General features: G+C 47.7%; 1 protein-coding gene across 1 annotated transcript in view; it reads right to left on the minus strand.

The window, feature by feature from the left end:
• LOC144108353 (uncharacterized) overlaps window positions 1-18,055 on the minus strand; it is a 53,287-nt gene extending 35,232 nt beyond the window's left edge. Inside the window, exons 1-2 of the mRNA XM_077641608.1 lie at window positions 17,851-18,055; window positions 12,958-13,225 (exon numbers count right to left, since the gene is read on the minus strand). Of these exons, the coding sequence (XP_077497734.1) occupies window positions 12,958-13,225; window positions 17,851-18,055 (473 nt within the window). The remainder of the gene's footprint in view (window positions 1-12,957; window positions 13,226-17,850) is intronic.
• Between the last annotated feature and the right edge of the window lie 4,457 nt (window positions 18,056-22,512).

Consider the following 22,512-nt stretch of genomic DNA (forward strand, 5'->3'; position numbering starts at 1 on the left):
CGGGTGAGCAAATACAATCGATGGAACGCTGCTACTAAACTGGCTAACGTTGTGTTTTTCCTTGCCGCCACTGCCCTTGACTGGTTCGACAATCATGAGGATACACTGAGTTCATGGGCTACCTTTACGACCGAGATAAAGAAAAATTTTGGGGATGAATCGGCAAAGAAGAAGCGTGCGGAACAGACATTGCTTCACCGCGCGCAAGTACCCGGAGAAACTTGCACGGCATACATCGAAGCCATCTTAAAGTTATGCAAGCTAGTTAACTCCAGAATGCTTGAAGAAGACAAAGTCGGCCACCTTCTAAAAGGAATTGCGGAAGATGTTTACAATTTCCTGATTAGCAAAGAGAGCCTGAGCACCACCGCTGACGTTATAGAACATTGCAGAACATTTGAAGCTCTTAAGCTGCGTCGAATCACCCCTAAATTCGGAAGATTGGCCAATGTCACCTCTATAGCCAGTGTTGAAGCCAGTCCTCCAAATTCTATGGCTGATATGATTCGAGAGATTGTGCGCGAGGAATTGTCCAGATCCCGGGATACCTTCTGCCACACACAATATCTGCGGCACAGTTCTGCACCGGAGGAAGATGTTGCCGCCCTGTCGACTCCGTGGGCTCCACCCAACGGCACTTTGCCCATGGACGATCGGAACATTGCCCAACGTTATCGCCACCAGCCGACAGAAAGGAGGCCCACCTACCCAGAAGACGTGGTTCGTCAGCAGCGAGATCCTGGCTTCAGCCAACGTCGCGACTTTGTTCGCCAGGACTCTTATGGCGGTCGCTGGCGCTCTCAACCTTTGTGCTACCGGTGTGGCATTGCAGGGCATATCGCTAGATATTGCCGCCGTCGTTTCCCAACTTCTCAAGACTGCCAACCCCCGGCGAATACTTACGGGCAACTGCACACCGCGCAGCAGAGACCCCCAACGTCCGCTTGGGACCCGTACCGTCCGAGCAATTTGCGGAGTTCATCACCCGCATCTGACCGCAGTGTGACGCCGCCACCTCAGCGCCAACGGCGGTCACCTTCTCCTCGACGTCGTGCATCCCCTCCGCCTCCGGGAAACTAGGAGGCGCGGCCGATGGAGGTGAGGCCGCCGGCGAGTCGATGACGTCCAATCTACCTCTGCCCGTGTTTATGTTGAAGAACAAACTGGAAGTGTTTATTGATGGTGTGAAAACAATGGCTCTTGTGGACACTGGTGCTACCGTATCCGTTATGAGTTTGAGGTTTAAGAATCGTTTAGGTAGGAAAGTGATGTTTAGTGGTGACCGTGCAGCGTTATTCCGTGGTGTCGGTGGTGAACCTTTGGTTCCACTTGGTGTGTGTGCTTCGGATGTTGTTATTGGTGGTCTAACGTTTAGAACAGAATTCGCAGTGCTACCACGGTCAACGCATGATGTGATTCTTGGGATTGATTTTCTGCAAGAGTGTGGTGCAACTTTAGACTGTCGTACGGGAGAAGTTGCTTTGAATTCTTCGTTACTTTCAGCTCTTGTGGATAACTCGACACCGGATTTTGGAGCATTTGCGGTGGAAGAAGATACTATTGTACCAGCTTTCTCTGCAGCATTCGTGCGGGTTTCCTCTATTCACAATCAGTGCGAATCTTTTGAAGCTGTGGTAGAGCCTACGACACTCGCCTGCTCTAAGAAGAGTATCGTCGTGCCTCGTTGCGTCGTTCCCGTGGTGAGAGGCCGTACCGAGCTGTGGACAGTGAACCACTCTGAAGAGCCAGCTGTGTTGCCCCGGGGCCTCAAACTCGCCCGTTTCGAGGAAGGTGTGTCAGGTTTCGTCGCGGCGTTAACCAACTCTGTCAGTGAGCAGCACGTGAAAAGAGATATGGAGACCCAAGTTAAGGCTATGATTAATCAGGCTCTTTTCCCAACCGAGCGTCGCACTCTAGTGGAACTCCTTCTGAAACACGTGTTCGTGTTCGACTTTGCCAAAGACGATTCAACACCACCGCCTACCAGTCGTATTCATCACACGATCAACACCGGCTCCGCACCTCCTATACGCCAGAAGCCCTATCGAGTCTCAGCCACTGAACGTAAGTTAATAGATGACCAAGTTCAAGAGATGCTAAAGCGAGGCATAATTCGAGAATCCTCCAGTCCTTGGGCGGCTCCAGTTATCCTTGTTAAGAAAAAAGATGGCACATGGAGGTTCTGTGTTGACTACCGTCGCTTAAATACGGCCACGAAGAAGGACGTCTACCCGCTTCCACGTATAGATGACGCAATTGATTGTCTGCACTCCGCTTCATACTTTTCTTCTATTGATTTGAGATCCGGCTACTGGCAAATCCCCGTGCACGCTGCAGATAGGTAAAAAACGGCATTCATTACACCAGACGGACTTTACGAGTTCAACGTTATGCCTTTCGGATTATGTAATGCACCTGCAACATTCGAGCGGTTCATGGATACAATCCTGCGTGGCCTCAAGTGGCAAATTTGTTTATGTTATCTGGACGACGTTGTAATTTTTGGCAAAACGTTTAGTGAGCACAACCGCCGTCTGGATATTGTGCTTGATTGCATGGAACGAGCTGGCCTTATCCTCAATTCCAAGAAATGTCATTTTGGGAACCGTGAAACAATTGTTCTTGGTCATTTAGTTGATAAAGAAGGTGTTCGACCAGATCCAAAGAAAATTGAAGCTGTCAAAAGTTTTACGGTGCCTCAATCAGTGAAAGAGCTGCAGAGTTTTTTAGGGCTCTGTTCGTACTTTCGACGCTTTATAGCTAGGTTTGCGGACATCGCTTACCCACTCACGTGTTTGCTGCATAAAGATGCACCGTTCAATTGGACCAGCGAATGTGACGCAGCTTTCCGGCATCTGAAATTTCTTTTGACCTCGGGCCCCATCCTACGCCACTTCTGCCCATCTGCACCAATTGAAGTGCACACTGATGCAAGTGGTATCGGTATCGGCGCTGTACTTATACAACGCCATGGTCACGATCAGCACGTGGTAGCATATGCCAGCCGTTCGTTGAGTAAGAGCGAAAGAAATTACACGGTTACTGAGCAAGAATGTCTCGCCGTTGTTTTCGCTGTACAGCGCTTCCGCTCCTATCTGTACGGGAATGCTTTCACCGTCGTGACCGACCACCACTCGCTTTGCTGGCTAGTGAGTCTTCGTGACCCCTGTGGCCGGCTTGCTCGATGGGCTTTGCGCCTACAAGAATTTAATTTCACTGTTGTGCATAAAAGCGGCCGTAAACACTCAGATGCCGATTGTCTTTCCCGTTTGCCGCTTCTAACGACTGAGGACGACGCAGACAACTTTGATGAATACTTGTCGTCACTTTCACAAGCCTTCCCCGATCTTCAAGTTTTTCGAACTGAGCAACGCAAGGACCAAACATTAACCTCTTTGTTTGATGCCGCTCAAGATTCTGTAAAGAATACTTTTTGCATTCGCGACGGTTTGCTTTATAAGAAGAATTTCGCTTCTGGAGGAGCACGCATGCTTCTTGTCGTACCCGAAAGCCTACGCATCACAGTTCTTGAAATGATGCACGACGACGCCACGTCTGGGCACTTGGGAGTGACACGCACACTCCACCGCACACAACAACGATTTTACTGGCCTAACATGCGTTCAACCATCCAGCACTATGTAGCCAGCTGTGTGCAATGCCAGCGCTTTAAGCTGCCGACTTCAAGTCCACCGGGCAAATTGCGGCCAATCACACCTCCAACAGCCCCGTTTGAGCAAGTTGGCATTGACCTCCTTGGACCTTTCCCACGATCCTCTAAAGGAAATCGATGGATTCTTGTGTGCGTAGACCACTTAACCCGTTATTGTGAGACAGCCGCGATACCAGTTGCTACTGCGTCTGAAGTATCTAACTTCTTACTTCGATTCGTCATTCTTCGGCACGGCCCTCCTGCAGTTCTCATTAGCGACCGTGGACGTCAATTTACAGCGGACGTTGTTGAAGAACTTCTCCGCCTCAGCAGCTGCAGTTTTCGCCACTCCACGCCATATCATCCCCAAACGAACGGTGTGGTAGAACGCACTAATCGTACGCTCACCACCATGCTTGCCATGTACGTCGCTGCAGATCATAAGGACTGGGATGGCGTACTCCCGTTCATCACTCATGCGTACAACACCGCGCAACATGAGACAACTGGCTACAGCCCCTTTTACCTGCTCTATGCTCGCTCGCCTCGCTGCGGCCTTGACACCATGCTACCATTTTTCATCCACGATGAACCTTCTCTTGCGACCACACTCTGCAGAGCTGAAGAAGCTCGCCAGCTTGCCCGCGTTCGAATTTTATCTTCGCAAGAGCGTTCCAAGAACCGCTACGACGTCCAACACCAAGAAGTTTCTTATGTTCCTGGTGACATTGTGTGGTTGTGGACCCCTCTACGCAAGCGTGGTCTGTGTCAGAAACTGCTATCCCACTACACTGGACCATTTGTTGTGTTGGAGTGCATAAGTGACGTTAATTACGTTATAGCACGACTAACTGCTAGTGGTCGACGGTCACGCCAATCTCAGGTGGTGCATGTAGCCCGTCTCAAGCGATTCCATCCCAGACGGTCTGTTTAACTCGCCCGACGGGCATCGTCTGCGAGGAGGGAAATGTAACGTGCTTCCACAGAACCTCGACGGAAGAAGCAGAAGATGAAGGACTGTCCCGCGGAGAAAGAGGAAGAAAAAGAGAGAGCTGAAGGACGCTGCTAGGCTTCCTGCTTCCATCCTGCTTCGACCGGTCCCCTCTTTGAATAAACCCCCGTGCGTGCAAAGCACGTAACAATATCACTCAGTTTTCGTTCAAATACATATGCCGGAAGTTTCAGTTGACTGCTTTTTTTTGGCCTTTGAATAGATTGTATCTGTGGCTGGAGAGGACAGGGGGCAAACTAAAGCGCACACATCAACTATGGAGCAGAAGGTGCTTTACGCCTCAGACATACGGTCCATGACTAATGATATCACTCTCCTTTTTTAAAGCGAAAGATTTACTGGCCACGAACTTGCAATTTCGCCGTGGCCGCACTCAGAGGAGGCACATGCCGTCACAACGCGCGCCTCACTTATCTCGGTGGACACCCGAGCCACGCTTTCTTCTTTCCCTCCCTCGTTTATTCCTTCCTTTACGGCACGGTTCGGGTTTCCTTTACGGCGCGGTTCGGGTGTGCTTTGCGCGCTCGCTGCGCCATCTGGCATGACGTCACACCGCGTTCCTCGTCGTTGCGCTCGCCTCAGCTCTCTTCGCCAGCTGCGTCGCATGCCTGATACCATGTCGGAGAATTGAAGAGAGCTCGCGTGCGTCGCAACCCCAAAGTTGTGTCGTCTTTAATGCGACAACAACATAGCTAGCTAGACAACCAGACTAACCTGGTCTTGCAATCAAGATTAACCAAGGCTAACCATGCAATCCCTAGGCTTTCGCTACGTATATCCTGGCATATTCGAGCTAAGGCACTGCCATTTTTCTCATTGCTTTTTCTCCCAAACGAAGTGCCCATATGTATCAGCAGCACGAACACAATCAACAAAACACAACTTTACATTCGCGTGCCCTCAGCCTTCTTTTCCATTCTTTTTTTCATATGTCTTTTTGCTTTATATCATGGAATTCATTGTATAGTGTGGTCTTAGCAATGGCTCTTCTTGTTATCTTTTGACATCCTGGACAATATGTCACGTAATGTCACGTAACCTTGATTATTCCCCTTAGTGGGTGCGAGTTTCAGTTTCTTCAAATAAAGTTGGAAGTACAGCGCTCTGTCCTATCCTGCATCATCTTCCTGATTGCGTTCGCTCTCCTGATACATATGGATCGCAACCAACCAGCCCAGAGGATGGTGTTATTGAAGTGGCCAGTCATTAGTGCCTTATTCCTTCCAGGGCTGCCATTGACGCAATAGAGTGGCGCGCTAAGAAATAGCGTTGAGCAAATATTCAAGTGTCATTAATACCAGTGAATCAGACATCCCCATATGACCATGGGTATATTCTCGGCACAAACATTTCTTCAAGTACGATAGAGACAGAGTTCGTGATCCTCCATGTATTGTTGTAGCCTTAATGTTACCACTCTCTCGTACAGCTTGCTGAGGCACGATGTGAGGGAGATGGGTCTTAGGTTTTCGATTTGTAGCTTTTTACCCGGTTTTGGAATCATAACCACCTCTGCATGCTTCCAATCCTCGGGAACGGTCTCCGCTGTCCCGTGCTTGTTGAGGAAATCGGTTAATTCTGAGACTAGCTCGTCGCTAAGGTTGCGGATGAGTGTGTTGTTGATTTTGTCCGCACCCGCTGCCGTATTCCTAGTTGTGCTTCGAATTGCTGCATAGACTTCTTCTCGTGTGATGGGTCTATCTAGGTTTGGATTTTCTTTCCCCCGATAATCTCTTGCATAGGTTCTCGGGTTTGTGTCCCCGAAGCACTTGATGTACACTTTGTCCAGGAGTTTCTCATCGGTTCCTTCGAACTGGTGGATTAATCGGTATATTGCTTTATTGTTTTCTACTTTGGTTTTGGTCGGATCGATGAGCGCTTTCAGGATATGCCATGTCCTAGCTGTGCTCAGAGTTTCATTGAGGGAGTCACTGAATTGCTGCCAGTTCGTTTTCGCCAACTGTACTGCGCACTCCTCTGCTTTCGTTGTAATTTCTGCTATTTTAATTTTGAGCTCCCTGTTGTGTTTCTGCTTCTTCCACCTCTTGATTAGACCACGTCTGGCTTCCCATAGCCTAAGGAGCCTGACGTCTACTTCGGGTGTCTGTGTTGTTCTCTTGATCTCTTTGGTGTGCTCATTTTGCCTTTGCTTCAGTATGTTTCCCCATTCTTCAATCGACTGAATCCCTTCTTTGATAAAATGTTCATCGCATGCTTCTCTAAAGGCGTTCCAGTCTGTGATTTTAGCCGTGCCTAGTTGCCGCTTGAGTCGGTCGGAGGCCACTTGGGTTTTGATTATGTTGTGGTCCCTCCCCAGATTTTCCATCAGGTTTTCCCATTGCGCCTGTCCCGGACCCTTAATGAAGGTGATGTCCGGGCAGGTGTCGGTACTGACACTGTTGCCTATTCTGGTCGGAGTCTCTGGGTCTGTGAGTAAATCGTAGCCTGCAGTTTCTGCCGCTTCCGCTAATGTCTTTCCTTTAACATTGAAATTCTTGTATCCCCAACTTTTACCCCGGGCATTAAAATCGCCTAAGACGACTAGCGTGTTGCCCTTTGCCAGTTTGCTAGCGCCTTGAAAAAGCTCTTGGAATTTGGCTTTCCTCTGTTTAAGCGGGCTGTAGGTATTAACGATGAAAATGCTGACCCTTTTCCTCTGTTTCTGTGGAATAATTTCTATGATCACATGCTCTATGTCCGTTTCAGCTATCCTGTCGTGGCTTATGGCTATGATCGCTTTGTTGACTAGGATTGCCGTCCTTCCTTTTTCCTGGGTTTCGTGGTACGTGTACCCCAGAAGGACGGGACAAAACAGCCCCAACGCGGTAGCGGCTGTGATAAACTCGGACATGCGGGAAATCATCAGCGCGTCGCTACGGGACTGCACGGTAGTCGAGGCTGAAGAAGTGGCCGTCGCTCTAGTCGCAGCGGAGGGCTACCGAACTAAGCGATCCTTAACAATACTAACCGACTCTCAAACGGCATACCGAAACTTCATCTTAGGCAGAATAGGTCACAGAGCGCTCCGCATACACCGCTCTGGGGACCGACCCAAACAAAGCACAGAAGAAGAACCAATAAAACATACGATGGTATGGACGCCGGGACACGCGGGAGTGGAAGGCAACCAAGCGGTCGACAGGGTAGCTCGAGGGTACACTTTCTACCGAGCTCCCTCCACAAGCGACCTCGAGGAAGCCGAACCTGTCCCTAGAGATTACTCGGCAATCTTAAACCACTACAAGGGCTACAGGAAACGGTACCCCCACCACATAAATCTATCTCCAGGGGAGACGCCGTCGCCTGGAGGCTGCTACAGACGGGCTCATACCCGAATCTAAATACACTCAACAAAATACATCCCACACAATACGCAGACAAATGCTCATGGTGCCATGAAACACCCACGCTCTATCACATAACGTGGGCCTGCCAGAAAATAGAGGTGGCACCAAAAATACCAAACCCGAGTGCGGAGCAATGGGAAGGAATGCTCTCCAGCGGCCGTCAGGACGTCTAACTTGGGCTAATCCGGCGAGCACAGCTGGCAGCGGCACCCAGCGGAGCCCTGGACTAGGGGCAGACGACCATTGCTAAGAAGACGGACGACACACCTGACTCCGCCAAATTGCTCACCTACTCTCTAGAGCTCAATAAACGTTTTCCTTCCTTCCTTCAAGGACGAAAGAGCCCTTGAGAATTATGGGAAATATGTTCCAGAGGCTGTCGAAATATGTGGTGCACTGCTGCGTCGAAGTACTCAGAGATCAAAATATCGATAGCGACCCCCACTCTAATATCGGATGGCAAAAACTGCCGCGCTTTGAGTGTGTGCAAGAAGGGCTTTAGCACGTTGCATCTGGTTCCATCTCTCTGGCGGTGCGAAAAGCTCGGCCCGTGGGACGATCATTTCTTGAGACGTGGGCGAAAAACTGAAAAGGACAGTCAAGATACGCCTTACGGATATGACTGGATAGCTTTAACGAGTCCCTTCAGCAGCCTGGGATTATATTTGCGTATCCCTTCGCAGACACGGACACTTCTTTCTTTCACCATCACATAACCCTTAACCTACCCTTAGGTACACGGCGACAGGAGGCAACTTGTTCAGCGGCTCGTAAATAACCTCCGCACGGGAGGCGATCGGAAGGTTGGCCTGCTTTGTGCAATTCAGATGATCAGCATCGCTTGGAACGATGTGAAGCAGGACACAGTAGCCAACTGGTTCCCCCAGGCAGGCAGGCTTTGAAGTGGGGTGGCCCAAGACAGATTTCTGGAAGCCCCGTACGACGATGGAGGTCTGCACGATGTGTTTCGAGACTTGTGCTATTTGCCGGGGTCCGTCCCGGCCGAAGTGTTTGTTAAAGATTTTGTTAACGCTGGAACCGAAGTTCAAGCTGTAGCCAATGTCGATGACGAGGACATTGTCGCGAGAATAGCTGGCACCCAAGAGGAAGGCAATTGTAGCGGTGACGGTAGTGGTTGTGATCGAGAGGAAACGCGCCAGTAAATAGCCGCTCAGCTGGCATCAGCGTCCACCGAATTCACGTTTCTGTAGCGGAATTGAGGGCACGGGCTATCGCACTAGGAGAGTCTCAATAAGATCGTGACCAACGTTATTAACTTTAGTGTCCAAAACAAAAAGCAATACAAAAATCAGAGATTTTTTGTTTCGTGAAATAAAGTATGACTTCAGGTTGCTTGCACCAACTTTCCGTTTGAATTTCTAACGATCGCGAGCGAAATACTTGTTCTATTTCTCTATACGAAATTATGGATACATATGAACTATTTTCCGATCCTCATCGAACTCGATATATCCAGGTTCGATTGTACTGAGTGCCAGTGACTATTTTCATTAGCGCATGAAATTCATCTTTCCTTGACGCTCGCTATATTCGCTACCAGTGCTCTATTAGGAGATGTCCTAAAGTTCGCGCGCAGGCAGTTTTTCTTTGCTCAACTGAACCTCACGTTTAGTAGAAGTGTAATTTTTTTCTCCCGTTGACGACTTTTCTACGACACTGTGGCTTGTGATGAGAAGGGCAAGGTGAAATACATTTGGCAGAAAACTGGCTCTGTCTTGTCATTGGTGTGTGAAAGTTATAGTGACGTCATGATCTAATTTCCCCTTCGCTCATTTTTATATGAATTCTTGTAAAACACGCATAAGCTGAAGTTACATTTTCTGACTTATCACAACACGCCTGGCTTACATCTTCACTGGTGCGCCTCAGTAGATCCCAACCACTTTTCCGCGTTTATTGCGCAGAATTTTCCGCTTAAATACTGTAAGCCTCTCTCGAAGGTAGCTGAGCATCGTCTGAAGTGATGGGAAGGGGTTGAACGGTTTCTACTCTATTAGTGCGCTACCAGTGGTCATTCCCTGCACTTGGGTCTTTCTCTCTCTCTCTCCGTCGGTGTTTGTCTCCGCCCGCCTTCCTGCTTGGAAGCTTGGACGCTGCTAAGTCAGGACTGTAAGAGGATGGCGTGAAACCACAGTCCAGCCAAATTTGGCAATCGCATCTTTTCTTTTTTTAGTTCGCTGTGAGGGCGGGCGCTGTTGGGAAGAATCTCCCACAGACTCCGTTAGGCTGGATAGGTTGCTAGCGTTGACTTTCTGCAGGCTATGAACATAAATGCACAAAATCAGTAGCCTCCTTCTTAGGTAAGGTACACATAAGGATAACTGCGTCCTTGCACCGACACACGGTGATCATCAATTTTTTGGCCCAGTCACTTCTGTCGAACCTTTGTAGCGATAGCTACATTACGGTGTCATTTCGAGCCTTCAGCGTGGCGGCGCGCCACCCTCTGGCTGCGCTGCCACGGGGTTGGTCACGCGGTGTGGAGCAGCTTCCGGCGGTGCAGCTATAGTGTCACTCCAGGTTTAACCAGAGCTAAACCACCGCCAATTTTTTTTTTCTTGGGAATGATCGGTAACGCCATTACACCAAATGTCTTCTCGGTCTCTGGCTTAAAATGACGATCCAGGTTTCATTACAGGTCAGGATCTGAGGTAGAAACCCCTTTTCAGAAACTTCGAAACTTTCATGCAGATCGCATCTGTTTCGTCATTTTCCGAAGCTTTGATGCTCTTTACCCAGCGTCCAAGGGTGCTACTGCAAAGTGTAGAGCTTCCATAGATAGCACAAAAGCGTTCATAAATGCGACGCGCTTTTTTAATTTTCTGCGACAACGAATTCAATGTTTATAGGATCAGTTGTTTATAAGAGACGTGGGAGGCGGATGAGGCGGCCGTTGCTCTTGCTCTGACCACTCCCGATATTACCACCATCGTCAGTGATTCTAAATCAGCTATCCGCAATTATATATACCGTCCAGCTCCGCCCCTCCTGCTAAAAAGCCCTCTAACCAACTACATCATCCTTCTTTGGATCGACGAACACGCAGGCCTAGCTGGTAACGAGGTGGCTCACACCTACTCCCGAGAATTCACGGTGCGGCCGCCGGTCAGGGAGTCCGTTTTCGGCCACGAGGCCCCACTTATTGCGCGGGACCATCTCCTCTCCTTTCGTGATATATGTCACCATTACCGCCTCCGTTGCTTTGCATACCCCCTCAACACCGCAAGACCTCTCGGTATCGTGAGATTCTGCGGCGTCAGCTTCCGGCTCGCGTTTTCCCCACTCCTAACTTTCGCCACCACCCCTCAGCCGCCAAGCTATCGTCCCCCAGCCCCCCCCATTTGTAATTTCTGCCCGGCCAGAGCCAACCTCAACCACTTCATGTGGGGCTGTGTGCGGCACCTCCCACAGAAATTGTAAATTGTAAATTGGCTGTTGGGAAAGGAAATGACGCAGTATCTGTCTCGCATTTCGGAGTGCACCTGAACCGCGCCGTAAGGGAAGAGATAAAAGAGGGAGTGAAAGAAGAAAGCAACAAAGAGGTCCCGTAGTGTAGGTCTCTAGAATAATTTCGACCACCTGGGGATCTTTAACGCGCAATGACATCGCACAGCACACAGGCGCCTTTGCGTTTCGCCTCCATCGATACGCAGCCGCCGCGGACGGGTTCGAACGGTACTCCGGCTCAGGAGCCGAGCGCCTAACCACTGAGCCACCGCGACGGGTAACCCCACCCAAAATCCCCGAATATTATTTCAAGGGAGGAGTGGGAGGATGTCCTGCGCAGCCCAGCGCCTGATCTCTTGGACAAGATCCTGGATTAGACTCACAGGGTAGTGGAGGCTTACCCAACCTCCACTCTCTCCCTCAACCGCTGCTCCGTTTCCTGTTAGGATAAATACAGCTGTCATGCACTCATTCTGACGCAGTGACCTTTTCCTAGACTGGTATAGTGGCGCCATCTGCGTGATGAGGTTTAAAGTGAGCACACGTAGACGGAATGCATCGCTTTCTCAGGCTTAAGTTTTAGTGAATTACTGAATTTCGAAAGGAAAAAAAGTACGGGAATTTCTTTTTCGGATACCACTCGGTTAAGCTGCGGCTCACTGATCACAAATTGGTGTACTTGAAGTTAAAATTACGATGGCTTCAAGCAGGGTTGACTGCTTGCCAGAACGCACATTACAGAAAAGTGCAGGAGCTGCGGTTAATTTGTTTCTCCCGCATGTGAACTGAACTTGCAGCGTTGTTTTACCGGCAGCTTTTAAATGAAACCCATAAATACTGCCTGGTGGTGTCAAGTATTTTCTGCGCTGCGTCACAATGCGTTTGGAAACAACGCTGCACTGAGCCGCTGTTATTTTGCTTGCTGTTAACAACTGCCCTAAGGTTGCGTACCCAGCTACATTACAGAGTGTGCCGGAAGTCACTCGCTTCGTTTTAAACCTAAGAGTCATCGACGGCGTATGAAATGAAAGCGCCCAGCGGGGGCCGAGACAGAACCCTGGCCCTTCCAGTCGCGTTCTGTAAGTTCCGCATGCCGATTTATTAGAGTGCCTTCGTCCTAGCAGCCAAAGTTCATCGATGCTGGTCTCATAGAACGAGCCAAGTATAAACGGGGTATATGGTCCTATAAGCTGAGGCGATCTGTGATGGTTATATACAGAACCTTTACGTTCCTCGTAACCTCCTCTTTCTCCTCGTGATTGCTTCACATGACTGAGCTGGACTTTCAAGTGAGATTGCTACAGTATGAGCTCACTAGGTCTAAATGTTCTAATGTAATTCGCAGTCAACGCGGCCCGCATTAAGTGCTGGGAAAGAAGAGCGTAGCCGGAGGCTATTCATTCAAAATCTCCTCCAGCATGCAACACTGAATTGCGCAACACACAAGGAGGCAAACCCCGCCCAAGTCGGCCACTCGCCTGTGCTGCTGCAGGAGAACGTCCACGAGAAGAGAGACCAGAAGGGCGTCCCGGTAACGCGGGGTATTGTTGTCGGCACGTGAGTATCCCTCCAGGAACAGTTCGCCCCAAGAGTGTTCGCGCAGTTCGATGAAGCCGCGAGACAGCACCAGGTTCCACGGGTCTAGCTCGGACACGAGCCAGCACTGCTTCGCGCCGGACTTGTCAGTGCAGGGCCGGTCGAAACTTTCGCGGGCGCGGCTGGCACGTTGAAGCGCCGCAATGGGGTCTGTAAGGACACCCAAAAGGATTAGGCTTGTTGCAGGATTCGATCTCATCAACACGATACGTCGGTTTAGTTCATTACTCCTCTTTAAAAACGACAATATAACTGGAAGTCGGACAGATCGATTCTGCTTCACAGGGCTAACGGTGGAGATCCTGAATTTCGTACTCTAATAAACTTGTTTGGTTTGGTTTATGGGGGTTTAACGTGTCAAAGCGAATCAGGCTATGAGAGACGTCGTAGTGAAGGGTTCCGGAAATTTCGACCACCTGGGGTTCTTTAACGTGCACTGACATCGTTCAGTACACGGGCCTCTAGAATTTCGCCTCCATCGATATTCGACTGCCGCGGCTGGGATCGAACCAGCCTCTTTCGGGTAAGCAGCCGAGCGCCATAACCACTCAGGCACTGCGGCGGCTAGCTCTTATAAACTGGTAATATATCGTGTAAATCGTGATATCTGAAACGTCACATGAATATGACTCCGTGACTGTCTGCAGTGTCTTGAAAATGATTTAATCGGTGACAGTAACACACATACCCAACTATTCTAGAGAAAAGCATTTTTGAACGGGAAAGAGGTTATGAACGAGTTTTTTTCATATATTGTAAGGTTTCACTATAACAGTCTATTCGCAGATCTCCCGTCGGCAGGCTTGAATTTTTTGCTATGAACGGTTTTTCTATCGTTAATAGAAAGAGCGCCCCATTGGTTTTCTATAGCAGTCTTAACGGCTCGATGCGAGCGATGGAATCAAAATATTTTGCTACATATCGGAAGAACGGACTCTTACCTACATACTTCCATACAATTTTCTAATACTCAAGATTTTTGTCTAATTATGTTGGACATTTTCGCCATTCAGCAATGGAAGCATAAAAGATTTTGCTACATATAGGAAGAACGGACCCTTATCTACAATATTTCCATACAATTTACTAATACTCAAAATTTTTGTCCAAGAATGTTGGACATTTTCGCCATTCATGCACGTCCGCCTCCCAACAAGCATAGAAGGGTGCCGATAATTCAATAGAACCCATTGCATTATCCAAAAGACATGAGCGCTGGGAGGTTGGCGTTACTAGAAGCTTAAATGAGCTTGGTAAACCTGCACTGCCTACCCGTCGAAGTAAACGGAAAGTGGGCGTCTGTCAGCACTGCGCACCTTGCACGATAGTTTAAGAATCTGTTTGGGCAGAAATTGGGGGAAAAAATCGATTTTGGATTTCAGCTTAAGTGCAATCCGGAAACATTTTGGAAAATAATTCAGTGGCTTGCATGCTTTTCTACCCATTAAGAGATCCAGGAAAGCCTGGTCTTCGAAACCTAGTGGCCAGTGGATAAGCCTGATTTCTTCGAAGCAATCAGTTCATGTTTATGCCATAAATTCTGATCTTAAAAGGAACACAGGGGATTTTCTAAAGGGAGGCTTTTTCTATAGCCATCAGCAAAACAAAGGTAAAATGCATGTTTTACCGAATGCTGGTGTGTTTTGCTCTCAGCTCTCCTTACTTCGTATGATGTGCGCGATTGTTTCATGCCTGTGCGGTTATTTTAAATCTTGTCTGCTACTTTATGGTCGTTTGGAAAACGTGCGTACGATTGTTTGGCTTGAGTACTTGAACAATATTTCCTATCAACAGCAAAGCATGTCGCGCGCTGTTTTTTCAAAAACCGTGGCACTTTGTGTGCTCACAAGAGCTACATGATGAGCCTTTTTGTGCATAAATTTTCGCTCGAATTAGTCATCTGCGCCATAACGCGTGGTTTTCAGCAACTGCACAGTCACAGCTTCTCAAGAATCGTCTCCACGTTCGAACACAAAGTCCTTCGTAGCCATTTAAGTGCATTATCTAGGAGTCCGCGCCAAACAATGCCTTCCTTCGAGTGTACATCTCAAAACTGCCATCTTAGACGCAGCGCTCCAGTTTAGATGTAGCGCCACGACTCAAGTTTACGACCTGTCATATTCCCGTGGTGACACCCCACGGTATCGGAGTTATCACCTTGCTTCTATATTGCGAAATGGTTGCGTGAAATGGACTGCCATCGTAAGTAGTTTATTGTGAGGTACAGAACAGATCACAAAGGAGGAACGGAAGCGAACTGACATGCAAATGATCATAAATCTGCACAGGAAATATTCAATCAAAGGAAATATGTTTCAGCGAAACAGGAAACGTTAACAAAGCAAGGAAAAATAGAAATATGTGGTTTTTCCAGATTTACCAGCACAGAGATGCAAACATACTGAAGTACGATGGCAGCCACCGGTGCAGTAGGACTTATGGGCAAGTTTTATTCCATGAAAAGAGCAAAAAATATATAAGGTTTTGAGAAAAACGATCACAAAACCGCAAATATGCAGTGCAAATTCAACATTATAGTTCATTTAAAGGAATCTAGAAGAGGGAATAACCTATAGCCAACTTGAAGGAGCAAGCTCGTACAGTTCCTCAAAGAATGGCTCTTAATTTTGCCTCAAAATGCATGGAAAGTATGAGATCTATTCCCTGTGCCCTGAGCTGTGTCTGCGTATGAGTCTGCTTTCTCCACTTGATGCTTTCTACCCTTGCGCTAGAAGGTGCAAAGGTCCAGCCGCCGGGGCACGTCGAAATCAATAAAACTTTGACCACTTCACTTTTATTCCAGCAAGAATAAAGTTTGCGGCAGTGTCTAATTTCTTCAAAAAAGGCAGAACGAAATACGGGAGCACACCGGTTCCTTGCTTCAGTCATTCTTCAACGCAACTTATAGCACGCGACCCTCATACCAGAAGAGATTTTAACGCGACAGCGTTAAGGAGCTCGTGTCTCAGAAAAGCCGGCGTCGGCGGCGTTGGCGGTGAGCGAAAAATCGTCCTCCTCACACTCGTCCTCGCAATGTACCTCACTGCCCCAACAGACAGAGAGCAATGGCAGCGCCACCCACAGCGAAAAATCCCTCCTCCTTCTCGCAATGTACGCCACTGACCCAACAGATAGCGTGCGTCGGCAGCGCCTCCAATATCCAATATCAGACCAATAAAATTAACTGCTATTCCATGCAAAGTACTTGAACATGTAATCTATTCTGCCCTCATGAGTTACCTTGTGTCCAATTATTTTTTTGCAGCTCATCAACAGGGTTTTCAAAGAAATCATTCATGTGAAACACAGTTAATCGCATTTACTAATTACCTTTTTGCAGCTTTGGATTGTTCTTTGATTACTGATTGCATATTCATTGATTTTACTAAAGCCTTCGATACCTTCGCTCATCCTCTTCTACTTTTCAAATTTAGCAAACTAAACATAGATAGCAATGCACTAAAATGGATTGAGTGTTTCTTTAGCTGGTCGTGCTCAGTATGTAATAGTTAATGAACATAATTCTGATCTTTCTTCAGTAACGTCGGGTGTTCCTCAAGGATGTGTTCTAGGGACTCTCCTTTTCCTAATGTATATTAATGATCTTCCTGATCTCATATCATCTATCAAGCTGTTCGCTGACGACTGCGTAAATTACAGAGAAATTTCCAACCGATCTGATACCTTAGTTCTTCAGTCTGACATTAATAACATTTATGCTTGGTGCGACACTTGGCTAATGAAGCTTAATGAAACTAAATGCAAAGCAATGAAAGTAACACGAATAACTTCCAAAACTAACCCAATCCATATATTCTAAATGACTCCCCCTTAGCTGTTGTTCCTGCATATAAGTATCTTGGCGTATAAATTACCAATGACCACTCAAGGAAAACGCATATGGAGCACATAACTAACGATGCTAAACGCATGCTTGGTATTCTTCGCAGTAGCTTTTCACTTGCTCCGGTTAGTTTAAAACTACTTCTGTAAAAAACGGTCGTTCGATCTAAAATTGAATATGCGCATTCAGTATGGGACCCTAACACCAAATCACTGATTAATGCCTTAGAATCTGTTCAGAATCGTTCAGCTCGTTTTATCTTGTCTAACTACTTTCGTTCGTCTAGCGTCTCGCTCATGAAGCGAACTCTAGACCTTCAAGACCTTTCACTGCGGCGTCATCTTTCTAGACATTTAACTTTCCACAAAATATATTACACAAATCAGTGGTTAAAACAAAGTCTTTTCAGTGCTCCAAGTTATGTATCATCCCGTATTGATAACCAATTCAAAGTATGTGTTCCAAGCTGCAGAACTAACCAGTACTTTCATTCTTTCCTGCCCAAGATCAGCTCAGACTGAAACCACCTGCCCGCCTGCATCGTCTGCATCTCAGAACCAGGAGCATTGAAATTTGCGCTTCTTCATCATTTATGTTAATATCTCTCCTTTTGTATTTGATTTTGATTAATCACTTGCCACTCCTATCTGTAACGCATCAACGGCCCTGATAGTAACGAAAAAAATAAATAAATAAACATATTCCACCCATGTCCATTTCATCATTTTCATCCGAGATAGGAAACAAGTTTTTTTTTCGAATCCACGTTGTGTTCTGTCTCGTAACATTCCTATATCTACTTCGTTAAAAAAGTTTGTGCCGCACACCTTCGTACAGTTTAAAGCTGTTAACTGAGGCGAAAGGTCTGACGGGAGCTGTAGCCTACTTCTTTTAGCACATTCAGGACAACAACAGAAAGAGCTGTCATTACCGGAGTCATCGGTGCTGCACCTGCGACCACGAGATGAAGTAGAAGGCGTCGATGTTCCCTTGCTGAGAGAGCCGTGTAACTCCTTGAAGATGTCGATGATCTCGTTAGTGGTGGTTTTGCTGAATGTGCATAAGCTCCGAAGCTTTTCTATGTACTCTGCAGTCATGAAAGTTGAGTGGAGAGCCTTTTTCGATGAGGTAGCCATGCTCTGCAAACCAAAAGTGCCGATGGATCACAAGACGTAAAACCCTTATGTGCGCTTCAGATAGATGCTGGGCAGGCTTAGACATGCGAAATCCAGAATATGCACTTTCGTAATGCTCTAAAACTGCGAGTAGGCTATGAGAGATGCCGTAGTGTTTTCAACCACGGTGTAAATGCCATTTCAACCGCCCGGGGCCATTTAGCGTGCAATAATATTATAAGTATTTCCTGCCTGATGAGCGGCGTCACCAGAACCTGCGGACAGAAGTTGCAGACGAAAGCTGCGGAAAGAGAGTGTCTGCACGAACTGAATAAAAATAATGAAAAGAAAATAGCAGCGAAGGTGGGACTCGAACCCGTGCATCCGGCGTGCGAGACGGGAACTCTTCTCCTCCATCAGGCGGTTTTGTTTTTTCTTTATTACATGCAAATAGTGCCGAAGGGAAAAGTCTAAGCACGCTTCCGTCACAAAACACCAGGCCACCTTACCCTTGCATGACCCCTGCTTCCAAAAAATCACGTCTGGGAGGCATACACATGCATCCACACAGGGGAGCCAGCTAGGCGGCTCTGGCAGGGGCAGCATAAACTCCCCGCACCAAAGCGCATTGTTCACGAAACAAAGATTTCGACGGCTGTGGTGATTCGGCGTGGCAGTCCATCATGCGGTTCTTCCAGATACTAATAGTCTCATAAACATTAATAGTACACATGGCACCACACAGCCTTTCTCCACAGGCAAAAAACGGATACTGTAGGGTGTGATGTCAATGTCCTTAATGGTTCGTTGTAAAATGTCCCAGAAGAATATAGCATCAATGCACAGAATAAAACGATGGTCAATTGGCTCTGGTGTATTGCACAGGCGGCGATTCAGCGTTCATGGCGTAAGCATCTCCTTAGCATGGAGCCATGCCTTCACAGGCAGCCTGGCAGTGAGCAGTTTAAAGAAGAATGTTTCTGCGGCAGAAGAAATGCACATTTGCCTAACACGTTTTAAAACACCGGTGTCAAGGGACTAGAGAAAAGGTTGCCGATACAACGGTATAGGGAAGAAATACTCTGTCAGTGCCCGAGTCATCTGCCTTCTGGAGAGGCTATACAGGTAGTCTAAAGAAAAGCGCACAGTGAGGAAATTGAAGGTGTCAGCAACTTCCTTAAGAAATCCCCATAAAGGCCCCTCACGAGTGAGTCCCGTCGGTGCGAATAGGAAAGGAAAATGAGCACTGAGACGCCTAATAAGCACAGCTACTAAAAAAGGGTGGTTTGACGATTTGAAAAATAAAAAAAAAACGTGAAACAAGCTGATGCACGAATAAGTGAACAAGGCCGATTCCACCAGACTAGAGAGAAAGAAATAGGTTATCGCGACGCATGGGTTCCCATTCGGAACGCCATACTAATGTAGCAAATATTCGGTGCATCACCTGCACTTCCTCGCATAGTGCAGAACCTGCAACACATAGGCAAGTTCTTGAAATAAAAAAATGTTGCAGACTTGAGCCCGAGAAAATACTGATTGTTTCCTACCCATTCAAGCCTGGGTTCGTCGTCTCGTGGAGACTATATGAGAATCCCAGTAGGCGCCACTGCTGCGAATTTGGTGAAGAGTAACCTCTAGGTAGTGAAGGGGCCCGTAGTCCGAGCTTAAGACACGACAATAACGTGGCGTTGTACCCCAATGGCCAAACCAATACCCCTTGGATTTATCTAGTTAAGAGCCGCACCTGATACCTCGCAAAACTGTTCAGTCAAATGCAACGCCTCAAGCAGCCTCTTTTGTTCAGAGCAAAAGAAAGCGACATCATCTGCATGGGCTAAAATCTTAATTTCACACTGCGCCAGGGAGAAACCGCGGATAGATGTGCAGTTAATATACTGAGGCAAAGGGCTTCAAGATATAGGGAAAGCAACAAAGGCTATAAAGGACAGCCTTGGCGAACAGATAATTTCAATGGAATAGGTTTGGTTAGCTCTTGGTTAACAATTAGCCTTGTATGGGACTCCTTATGGCAGAGTCCTATGCCCCGAAGCAAAACATCTCCAATATTTGCATGCTCTAAGGCCGCAAACAAGAAATCGTGGCGAACTTTATCAAAGGCCTTGGCAAGGTCAATCTGAATTAGAGCTACTTGTTCGATCTCATCTGATACTGTCTCCACTACTGAACGTGCAATATGAATATGGGTTTGGATGCTGCGGCCTCTGATACCGCATACCTGATGCCTGCCTATTAAATGAGCGACAACTAGCTGCAGACGATTGCAAAGAACCTTTGCAAAAAGTTTGTAATCTACATTACACAGGTAAATTGGACGATATTCCTCAAATGCTTTCAACCGATTTCAATCTGTGCTTTTTGGAATTATATAGTATGCCCAGAATGGAAAGTGGGGTCAAAAAACTAACATCGTAAGAAGCCTGGAAAACCTCCATCAAGACAGGCGCAGGCAAGTGGAAAATGTTTTATAGAACTCGCTAGTAAGTCATCTGGGCCTGGAAATTTCTGAGCCGTCAGGTCAGAATTGGCAGATTTAGTTTCGTCCAAAGTGATAGGCCCCTTCACTACATCACGCTGCTCACCGTCAAGTCGGAGCAAGGCATCGAATAAGTGACTGTAATCTTATGTCACATTTGTGGCCGCACAACCAGCAAACGGCTTCCGATAATAGTCAAAGAAAGCCTCAATGATACCATACCCATCGCTGTATGTGCAACCACTATACTGAATTTCCAATATTTCTTTAGCTTGAGCAGTCTGCCCTTCATCACTCAGGGCCGGACGGGATGGCTGCTCATCCAGAAATCTACGCGTCCTAGATCTTATCAAGGCCCCATTTGTGTCTTTCGGTTTCAAACTGCTGAAGCTCTGCTTTTACGGCAGTAATGTCTTCTACATAGGCACGTGGGCTAATCCTCCCTAACTCATGTAGCTCAACCAAAGTACGGCCGAGCTCTCGAAGGTGAGGTCGGTTCAAAAACGCGATTTTTGCTGAGGCTTCACCAGCAATGTTTTTTGTTTAAATAAGTCCGATTTTTGCTAAACAGAGATCACCGCGGGACCACGTGTCCTTCAAGCAAATAGATACAACACGTTTGAAGATTTCATCTGAGAGCAGGCAGCTATTCAGCTTCCACAGCTCCCACCGAGGATGGAGTATGCGCCGAGTGTACCTCCCTATCTGAAGAGACACCATGCAGTAATCACTGAAGGATACGGGCCGCACCCAGTAACCAAAAACACTGTATAACATGTCTGCTGAAACGTAAATCCTGTCAAGCCGAGCACTAGAGGAGCACCGAAAATGAGTGAAATGAATGTCATGTTCCTTATCTTGCCCAACATCCACCAGGTTGTATTCGCATGCAAAAGCAGTGAGTAAAGCAGCACTGGGGTCGTATCGCTTACTTAACACTGCTCGGACTTCATCCTTAAAAACACAATTGAAATCACCCAACAGCAAAATTTTACGGTCCGTGGACAAATGGTCGACTAAAGACAGGAAAAATAGCCTTCTATCACTCTGCTTTCAGGGGTATAAACACAAACAATTCGCCACTGTACACCCGAAACAGCGAGGTCACAGCAGATAAGTCGCCCGTCATCATCTGTGCTATACGACGCGGCAGTAATCTCCAGTGTGTTGGCCAGGAATAGCATGCACACGCCTGATAAGCCGCTCGAGTGACTGACGATAATATTGAATTCTGACAAAAAAAGGCTCGACAGCAGCATCAGTCTCCTCACAAGAGGACAGCTTGGTTTCCTGGATGGCTGCTACACTCACACTCCATTTGTTTAAAAGATGCCGTAACTGATGTTGACTTCGACAATTACGCAAACCCCTAATATTAAGGGTAGCGACCTTAAATGCTGTGACGCCCGCCATTTTTGGTGCTTGTCTTATTGAAGGCCATCCCCTGTACTGGGGTGGCCGGCCTGCAAATCGGCGGCCTGTAGGGCAGACATCGCCCTTCGTTTTGAGGTGACCCTTCCAGATGCCACCACACCAGGTGCCTTCTGCTCATAGCCTGCAGGACGCTTCAAAGGTGCGCTGTTGTCCATCGCCTCTTCTGAGACAGCCAAGGCTTCGGCCCATGAAGCCGAGTGGACCACGTCACTCGCCAGCACGCTGACGGCCGACGGGGCGCCGAACACACTAGATGCTGACACTTGAGGCGACACACTGCTGCACTCTGGCGACGAAGGGGCATCGCCGGCGCAGAAGGCATGTCGCACATTCACTGGCTGAAGCACCTCCTCTGACTCTACAGCAGGGGTGTTCTGCTCTCGTGATCATTGGGTGACAGGTGGCTCCTGAGCAGCAAGCACAGGACTCAAAGTAGCAGACCCGGGCAGACCCGTGTCCGGTGGCTTTGGGTCTGGAAACGGGGATTCCTGTTTATCCGTACTTGCAGGCGGACCCTTGCCGTTAATCGGTGCAGAAGCCTTTGGTC

The sequence above is a fragment of the Amblyomma americanum genome, chromosome 10, assembly GCF_052857255.1.
Source record: "Amblyomma americanum isolate KBUSLIRL-KWMA chromosome 10, ASM5285725v1, whole genome shotgun sequence".
NCBI lineage: Eukaryota > Metazoa > Arthropoda > Arachnida > Ixodida > Ixodidae > Amblyomma > Amblyomma americanum.